This window comes from Bison bison, unplaced genomic scaffold (genome assembly GCF_000754665.1).
Source record: "Bison bison bison isolate TAMUID 2011002044 unplaced genomic scaffold, Bison_UMD1.0 scf7180017864037, whole genome shotgun sequence".
Taxonomy (NCBI): Eukaryota; Metazoa; Chordata; class Mammalia; order Artiodactyla; family Bovidae; genus Bison; species Bison bison.
The window spans coordinates 5,720,310-5,729,636 of record NW_011494609.1 but is presented as its reverse complement, the minus strand read 5'-3'; the positions used below and the strand labels follow the sequence as shown (position 1 = coordinate 5,729,636).

General features: G+C 55.7%; 1 protein-coding gene across 1 annotated transcript in view; it reads left to right on the top strand.

Annotated features, from left to right (window-relative positions):
- The window catches only part of PCBP3 (poly(rC) binding protein 3), a 90,919-nt gene that overhangs the window by 78,434 nt on the left and 3,158 nt on the right, over positions 1-9,327 (top strand). The window contains exons 11-12 of the mRNA XM_010834870.1: positions 6,273-6,351; positions 6,772-6,831. Of these exons, the coding sequence (XP_010833172.1) occupies positions 6,273-6,351; positions 6,772-6,831 (139 nt within the window). The remainder of the gene's footprint in view (positions 1-6,272; positions 6,352-6,771; positions 6,832-9,327) is intronic.

The window sequence follows — 9,327 nt, the reverse complement described above, 5'->3', positions numbered from 1 at the left end:
CAGGATGCGGGAGCAGACGCAGAGCATCATCACTGCTCGCTCCCACCTCTGCTCTTCCTGTCCCCATGCTGATTATACCAGGAAGGAACTGTTTTCCGCTGGGAGAAGTGAGTCACCCTCAAGCACCCCACATGTGAGGATCTTATTTCTAGTCTTCAGAGTTCCCAAGTCACTCCCTTGCTCGGCATCCCCTCCTTAAAGGGGCTTGGAAGCAAGCAGGATTGAGACCAGAAGTTGGGCTGGACCAACAGGGTCCTGGGTGGACACCGTCCCCCGGGGCTCACAGGGAGGACATGGAGCTTCATGGAGAGAGCTCCAGAGCTGGGGCCCAGCAGCAGCGGAGCTGGGGGGTCCCCATGATGCTGGGTCTCAGCAGAGGTACTGAGTGCCTGGGGGGAGGGTGGGTGCTGTGTTGGCCAGGTCATTGCTTAGCGAGTGAGCAGGCGGGAAATGGAAACACGTGTGTTACAGTGAGTGGAGGAAACCAGTGGGTCCTGTGCAGACGGTGGTCCCTGGGACCCCCCCTCACAGTGGATGCAGCTAGGACGGAGCACCTTCCCCGCCTGCCTCCTCGGTGTCCCCCCAGTCTCCCAGGGAGAGCCCTGCTGAGAGGGACCTGCATGGCTGCCCCGCTGATGCCCACACCTCTGGCTCTTTTTGGTGGTGGGGAAGCACCCTCAGCCTCACCTGCTGCAGAGCAGCTAACAGGGCAGGTTAACCCCCCTCCCCACCCCTCCTCCATGTTGCACACCTTCTCTGGCTGAGCTGAGCTTCTTTTCAGTGGCAGGGCTCTCAGCCCGCCCCTCCCAGAATCAGAACCTGGATTTTCACAAGACCCTGGATGACTTGTGTGCACAGAAGACTGAGAAGAAAGAACTCGGATCCAGTCAGAGCCCCAGGAAGAGAGGATAGGCGGGAGGGAGAGAAGACTCTAAGAGATGATCGCAGAGAATTTCTCAGAATCAGTAACAAACAGTCCTCACATTCAGCAATCCCAACAAATCTCAAACAAGATCAACCCAAATCCTTCTTAGACGTGTCCAAACAAAGCCACATGACACCAGAGACCAAAGCATATCTTCTGAAAATGGAGGGAGAAAGAATATTGCAGAGGAGCAATGCAGGGGCCACAGGGGTGATGAAATAAAACAACCATCAGAGGATCACCGAGGGCAGGTGTTTTTCAGACAAACAGCTGTGACCTCCTAAGGGGCACCCTTCAGGAAAAGAAAAATGACTGCAGAAAGAAGGCTATGAACACAAGAAAGAATGGTGAGCGAAGAAATCTGCCATCTTTTTCCTTTTAAAAGAGGCACAGATCAGAAAGAAAACATTGATATTTTTGTCCATTAAAACATAAACATCTGGGTCAATGAAAACACACTTTGTAAAATCAAAATCAATGCTAATTGCTGCGATTAACATACAGAACTAAATGGACCCCAAGAGCACAGCTAAGATTTAGGATGTGGCCGAAGGGATGAAAAGATCCTGGGGCCACTGTAGCATTCAGGAGGAGGCAAAGATGCTGAATTAGGACTGCAGATGTATGTGTTACAGTTCCAGAGTGGTGGCTAACAGAAAAGCATTCACTTTTGTAACTTCATTAACGGTGTGGGGTGGGGGGACATGGGTGACAGGAAAATATCATTAATCAACACAGCAGAAAGGGAAAGAGAAAAGAAACCGTGGACGATCAGGGCAATTAACATAAGACAGCAGAAATTACTATACGTCTACGGTGACCAAAGTAAGAGAAACTTTCCAGTTAAAAAACAAGGTCTGTCAGATTTTTAAAAAATAAATAAGCAAACAAAAACAAAAAAGTTTTCAGTTTTATTTCAAAGGGAACACTTAAAGAAGAAGGACCTAGACAAATTAAAAAAAAAAAAGATAGGAAAAATATAGGAAAATACTAACCCAAAGAAGCAATATACTATTATTATTATCAGTAGGGAGAAAAACAGACTTTAAGGCAAATCACTTACTCATTACTTATTGATAAACTGTTCAGTTCACTCAAAGAAAGCAATTTAAATTTGTATGCACCTAAAACACAGCTTCAGACACATGTAAAGGAAAAAATTAACAAACCATTAGGGGAATCTGACAGACACTGCAGCGGAGCCTGAACTTGAAGGCCATGTAGACAAGAAGGAAGAGATTCTGACGGTCCCGCCTGAGCCGAGTTAACCAATGTGCCCTGAGCACTCCCCAGCACAGCTGCCGGACCCACAAGAACGCTTACAACGCTCCATGACACATCGAGCACAGACTCACCATCTGTCAAAAGCTGGAATCAGAGAGACAGCTCTCTCCCACAAAGCAGTAAGTTAAAATCAATAGTTCAGTTCAGTTCAGTCACTCAGTCGTGTCCGACTCTTTGCGACCCCATGAATCGCAGCACACCAGGCCTCCCTGTCCATCACCAACTCCCGGAGTTCACTCAGACTCATGTCCATCGAGTCAGTCATGCCATCCAGCCGTCTCATCCTCTGTCATCCCCTTCTCCTCCTGCCCCTAATCCCTTCCAGCGTCAGAGTCTTTTCCAATGAGTCAACTCTTCGCATGAGGTGGCCAAAGTACTGGAGTTTCAGCTTCAGCATCAGTCCTTCCAAAGAAATCCCAGGGCTGATCTCCTTCAGAATGGACTGGTTGGATCTCCTTGCAGTCCAAGGGACTCTGAAGAGTCTTCTCCAACACCACAGTTCAAGACCATCAATTCTTCAGTGCTCAGCTTTCTTCACAGTCCAAAAGGTGATTAAAAAAAAAAAAAATTCTTGTCATTATTGAAACTTAAAGCTGACCAGAAGAGCACAGTGAAAGGAAAGACACACGACCTTCCTGGACGGGACATCAGGGGCCCTCCCAGGTTGAAATGCGGGTACTGCCGAAGTGACACAAAGTCCCTGCTGCTGTATTATGTGAAAGAGCAAAGGCCTGAGCCAGCAAGCTGGTCACACTGAGAACTTCTGATGGGAAACAAACACTCTGCCTGTACCGAGAACTTCAACAACGAGAAAGAAAGCTGTAGCACTTTTAGAAAAAAAGATAGACTATCTTTCAGTTCACAGAAGCATAAGCTATTAAGGAAAACAGTGATGAATCTGACCACATTAGAATTTTTAAATGTGGTTTCTCTCAAGGCTCCATAAGGAGACTGGGGGAAAGATCTTTCTTGTACATAGAGCTGAAGTAGAATGAGAATCTGAAATATGTGAGTTTACGTGAATCAGCAGAAAACAGCCCAGTAGAAAGACGGGCTAAGGACACCAGTGAGCCCTTCACAGGAGAGGAGACTCACAGCCGGAACCACGCAGCCTGTCCCCAAATGTGCGTGCAGCTGTGTGCTTGTGAGTTCCCTCCTGAGCACTTGTCTGTGATTTATACCCCGACACGGTTCAGTGGGAAGGGCAGGTCATGGAGAAACGTCTGTGCTGTGGCGCCACCTCCCCTCCTTTCTTCCCTCAAATCCTGGCCACATTTGTGGTAGAAATACCTCAAAAAGTGGGAAGTCTCCTCAGCACCCAGTGCTGCTCCTTCCTTCACAAAATGAAGAAATGGAGCCCAGGAGGCCCCGTTAAGGACGAAACCAAGACAGGAAGATGTCAGCTGACATCCAGCGGTCCCCGACTTGGGGGGAGGGCTTCCCCGGGCACCCCTGTGCAGCCAGTCCTTCCCCAGGTGTCACCTTACACCCGTGGGTGCCGGAAGGGGTTATGTGTGCTGTGGCCACTGTTTCACAAAAGGCAGCAGGTGCGTGCCGGAGGACAGGCCAGGGTCGGAGCAGCTGAACTTCTGAGGCTCAGACTTCCCAGGTGTGAGCAGAGCCCTCCTCCTGGGTCGTCCGGTTGTGCCTGTAACACGCGTGGTGGCAGGCTCATCCATCTAACTGGGAGACAGAGGATCATCCCGGGTGTGGGGGCCATGGGCAGCCCAGTGGGGAGCCTTGTGAGTGTGTGATGTTCCTTCACCCAACTCACATGGCAGCACTTCTTCAGCCTGCCTGCCGCCCGCGTGGGGCCCGTCTCCCAGCTATGCCCGTGTCCGCAGCACTGGTCGGAGCTGGAGCTGACTCGGGTCAGTTCTCCTGCCCCCAGCGCCCCGATCTGCCCCGCCGTCCTGTCCGCTGCACAGCCGTGCGCTCCCAGGCACTCAGGGACAGAGGGAGAGGGCCCTGCCCACGTGACGACCGCACAAGCCCAGCCACCAGATGCACAGACACCAGCTGGGATGGAGTCGTGGACCGGAGCAGGGAGCAGCCCAGTCAAGGCCCTGAGGCCCTGCACACAGCGCAGACCCACTCCTGGGGCTTCCCGCTGGCCCCCGGGCCCCGGGTGAAAGGGCTAGAGCCCCCAGGGGGAGGGCCGGGCCCCGCCGGTCCCCACCGGGCCCCTGTCCGTGCCCCAGTGTGGTGTCTGCCAGAAACTCCAGTGGGGTGAGCACAGGTGGCCTGCCTGCACTACCGGGGCTGTGGACGGCCACCTGGATGTTTGTCTCTGGACATGGGTTTCCTCCTCCATCCTAGGAGCTCTGGCCCCTCCTTAGCCCCCCTTCTAGCCCTCTGTGTAGGTGGACTCGGGGCACAGCACCTGCCCAGCGTCTAGTGACCCACGGTGGCTTGCTGTGTTCTGGGGTAGGGGTGGTTTGCAGGACAGAGTTGGTGCTCCCACCACTCTCATCCTCATGCCCCCGGCGCCCGTGGGTCCTTGCCGTCTTTCTTTCGACATGTCTCTGGAAGGAGGAGCTGAGCAGCGGGGTCCCTGGCCCGTCAGCCTCTTGCACAGGGTTGTCTTGCCTATGGCACAGCAGTTGCCGGTCGCCGCTCACCTCTCATCCCCAGGGCGTGGGCTGGTGTCCCCATGACAATGATTCCTGGATGTGCTCTCCTGACACCTCTCAGGCTGCTTCCGTGCACGTCTGCTCAGGACACCCTGAGCCCCATGGTGTCGGGTCGCTGGGCTGACACGCCAGGCAGCAGTGTGCTGTAAGCCCAGCCCCATCTCACTGGGGACTCTCAGAGCAGACTCTGACCCGGGTCACCCCGTCCCCTCCTCGGAACCGCCAGATGTGGCAGCTGAGTTGGATGTGGCCAGCTTCCCCTGTGCCCCATCTCATCAGGGACTCTCAGAGCGTGCCCGGCCCATGGGAGACCAGCAGCAAACCCACTCCTCTGTCATCCAGGGGCTCACCCTCGAAGGCTGGGACATCAGAAATCCCAGTGTTTGTCCTCTTCCCTTCCACAGACTCTGCAGGATGGGACCAATGGGGTGACTGGTCAGATCCACGTCTCACCTGGGGATGCCCACAGCTCTCCTAGGGTGCCCCCACCTTCCAGCCACGGGGCTCGGTGGAGGCCTCACAGGGCCCTGGAAACACTCAGGCTAGGCTTCCCTTGTGAAGCTCGGGAGTTGCGAGCGTGTCCTGGAATGACCTGGCCCTCCATCCACTCGGCTGGAGACGCGGGGCCAGTGGGTGAGCCAGGGCTAAGGACACATCCAGAGGTCTCCAAGGCCGGGGGTGGGGTTTAGACAGCTCTTCTTAGGTGGCCACGGCTCACCACAGTTACCTCCCTTCTCTGTTGTTTTTATTGCTTTTTTAAGAAGTGAGGCTCAGATAAAATAACTAAAGAAACTGTGTTTCAAAGCCCCCCACAAAAGTCTAGGGGATGGGGTACAAAGGTCAGGTCACAAGGGACGAGGGAAGGGTGCAGGCGTGGCTGGCCACATGGGAGCCTGGAACCCTCCTGGCAGCTCTGCAACACCCTTGGCTTCATAGCACCTTCGGGTGGAGACTTCAGCCCTCTGCCTGTGATCCCGGGGGCCCAGGAGACGGGCCGTGGGCTGTGGGCCCGCAGGGGGCCCCCACTGAGTCACCCCCTGGTAGAGTGAGGACCAGGCAGCTATCTGGACCGGGTGTGCAGAAGGGAGGGGGCGTGGGTCTCCCGCCCACACACCTGAGTCCCGTGAGTGACAGTGTGGTGCTGAGGCTTTTAGGGGCCCTGCGGGTCCTGCTCTCCAGCTCTAGACCTCCCCGGTGAGCCCCGGCACCCGTCTGACTGGGGCTGAGACGGGGAAGGACTCAGAGCCTGCCAACCGACCGTGGCCCATTGGTTATTCCAGGCCAAGTCCTTGCGTGCTGCTGCGTCCGCCATGTGTCGCATGGCCCCCTTTCTATCTATCTGTGCAGACTTCTGTTACACGTTTTTAATTTGGTGTGACTTGTACTCGATAACAATAACCTTCTTAGCTCTCGTGTCCCTCCTACCCCAGCAGTTGACCAAGCTCCACCAGCTGGCCATGCAGCAAACCCCCTTTCCTCCCCTCGGACAGACCAACCCCGCTTTCCCCGGTACGTACCCAGCCGCCCTTTCTGACCTCTCTTCTCACCCGGGGCCTTTCTCTCTCCGAGCGTCTGTGTTCAGGGCAGCGAGCGGAGCAGGTAGGGCTGTCTGAGTGCTGGGACACAGAGCTGGGCACGCTGCCGCGGGCGGGCAGGGATCTGTCTGATGTCTGTGCGGGTCAGTCACCCCACAGCTAGCCTTCCTGAAGGAGACGCCTCCCCCTTGAGGGTTCGTCCTGTTCTGCTGCCTGCTGGCTGTTGGGGAGGGCCTCCTGCAGGAGGCTGTACACCAGCAGGGCGCTCTGCCCGGACGGTGCCCTCGTAGCGCAGGGCGGCGCACCAGTCAGACTTTGAGCTTCCCTAGTTGAAGTGACCTTACTTCTCTCCTTGAGGGCAAAACATTAAATCTGTTTCTTCTTTGCTCTCCAGGAGAAAAGCTGCCTTTACACTCCTCCGAAGAAGCTCAAAATCTGATGGGCCAGTCGTCAGGTAAAATAAAACCACGCTAAATGGAGAGCCAGCAAGCCAGGAAAGGACCTGGCGGGTGGAAGGGGCCAGAGGGCCACTCGCTGAGTGCCTCGGGGGAGGGCTGCCGCCATCCCGGGCTGGCCCGAGCGGCCACTCCAGGTCTGCACACGTGGCTCCCAGCTTCCACCTATGGCTCTGCAATTGTGGTGATGGGTCAAGTCTCTGCCAGTGCTTGGGGCACAGCAGCCCCATCAGGTAGAAGGTCATTTATCCTCCCAGGGGCACAGCGTGGAGGGCTGGAGGGAAGGGCCGACCAGGCTGTGAGTTTTCATAGGAGAGAAGACCACTCTGGGGTGGATCTGCACTGAATACCCCCTGACATGGCAGGGCAGGCGTGGATCCCCAGATCCCGTCACCCAGGCTTGGAGCAGAGAGCGTGGCTCCTTACAGGCTGTTTGGGAGCAAAGCCACTGGAAGCATGTGCCCTGGACTTGGCAGGGCCCTGTGACAGAGGCACCCACCACGCTCCAACCCACTCCCCATGCAGGCCTGGATCAGAGCAGAAGAGCGAGGGTCCTGCTTATGGGGAAGCCGGGGAGGGTCTCAGCCGCCGCCTCCACTGCTGTTCTGGACCTCAGGGCATCTGCCTGTCATCTGTCCCTCAGGACCACAGGGGTCCAGCTGAGACCATGGGGCTCAGGGGTCATCTATTGAGCTGAAACCCCAGCTCTGATGATCCGTGTGCTTGCTGTGGGTTTCTTCTCAGTGCTGCTTTTAATTAAGCTATTGGAGATTTTAATGAGTGGAAATTAGAGGAAAACAGAATAATTTTGATTATGGAGCTGGATACCAACCTCTGCACAGTTCCGTATCTCGGTGATGACACGTGTCCAGGGGCTCTGTGCAGCCTTTGCTGTTTATAGTGAGATTTCAGTAACTGCCCAGCCCTGGTCTCCGGGAGACTGTCTGGGAGCCCCCAGGGCCTGGCCTTCCCAGGAAGAATGCTCCCTCACCACACCCCAACCCCACCACAGCCCTCCCAGCATGACCTCAGAGACAGGGGACTCGTGTTAACACATCCCTATGATGATCTCCCTCTTCAGGGCCCCTGGGACCTTTGGAACTCAGGTGCACATACACCCCCACGCACACACACACACACCCCACGTGCATGGACACACACACCCCCCGTGTACATATGCATACACAACGCACATCACACACACATACACACATACACATGGACACACACAGACCCCATGTACAAATGCACACATGTTCCCCCACGCACACGGGCACACACACACGCCATGAATATGCACACACACATCTATGCACACGGGCACACACACCATGCACATGCACACACATGCCCCCATGTACATATGCACCTATGCCCCCATGCACATGCACACATGTGCCCTCCCATGCACACACACATACACACCCCATGCACATGGGCACACCCCCCCATGTACATATGCACACATACACCCCCCATACACACACACACCCCCCACATACACGCACACACACCCACGCACACAGGTACACAAACCCCCATGTACATATGCACTCACACTCCCCATGCACATGCACACACACTCCCATGCACATGCACACACCCCCCATGCACATGCACACACACGTGCCATGGCAGCAGGTCAGGAGCCTGGACGGGTTGTCCTCACCCTGAGGCCGCGTCACACGCTCCCCGGCATCTGGGATTTGTGTGGGAGAGGTAGTGCTTGCGACTCCTAAGAGGAAGCCCACCCCTGGGATGGCTTTAGCAGCTTTTCAACGAAGCCCCCTCATTTGGAAAACACAAGCCAGGGAAGCAGGTGTGACCCCCAAACCAGGAATCCTTGCACAGTACTCAGGACCAGGGAAGTCTCTGAGGTGACGTTTTAAATGTCGCTGTTGATTGAGTATGCGTACAGATGGATGGGGACTGGTAACTGTATTGAAAATCCCTTTATATAAAGAGATGAGGAGCAGCAGCTCCAGGTTTAGCTGCATAAGAGAAAGTGGCGGACAATTTGGGGTGAGTTGATTTGTTTGGCACAGCTGAGCCCTGTGCTCCACAGGCCCCAGAACAGCCTCCGCCTCGCCAGGTCCCTGTGCTTGAGACACCGGGGGCCACCGCACATCTTGTTCCAGGGACCTGGTTGCCATGGAGGAGGACATGCGGGCAGGGACCGGGCAGTCCCGTTTGTCAGGACCCCTGGGCATGTGGGGATAAGGCTGAGGGGCAGGGACCAGCGAGGGAGGAGCATGGGGTGGGCAAAGGGCTCAGGTCCTGGAATGTTCTGAACTCCGGAATGTTCCAGAGAGCGGCACCTGCGATGCCTGGCTGCAAGGGCGAGAGGGGTGGGGCCAAGGCAGGATGGCGTGGTCGCAGCCACAGGCTGGAGCTTGAGCTGCTTCCTGACAGGGTGGAAGCGCCTGGTATGAAGGAGCACTCTGTCCGGTGATTGCCTCCCTCCCCTTGGGGCCCCTCAAGGCCCCCCCCCCCTT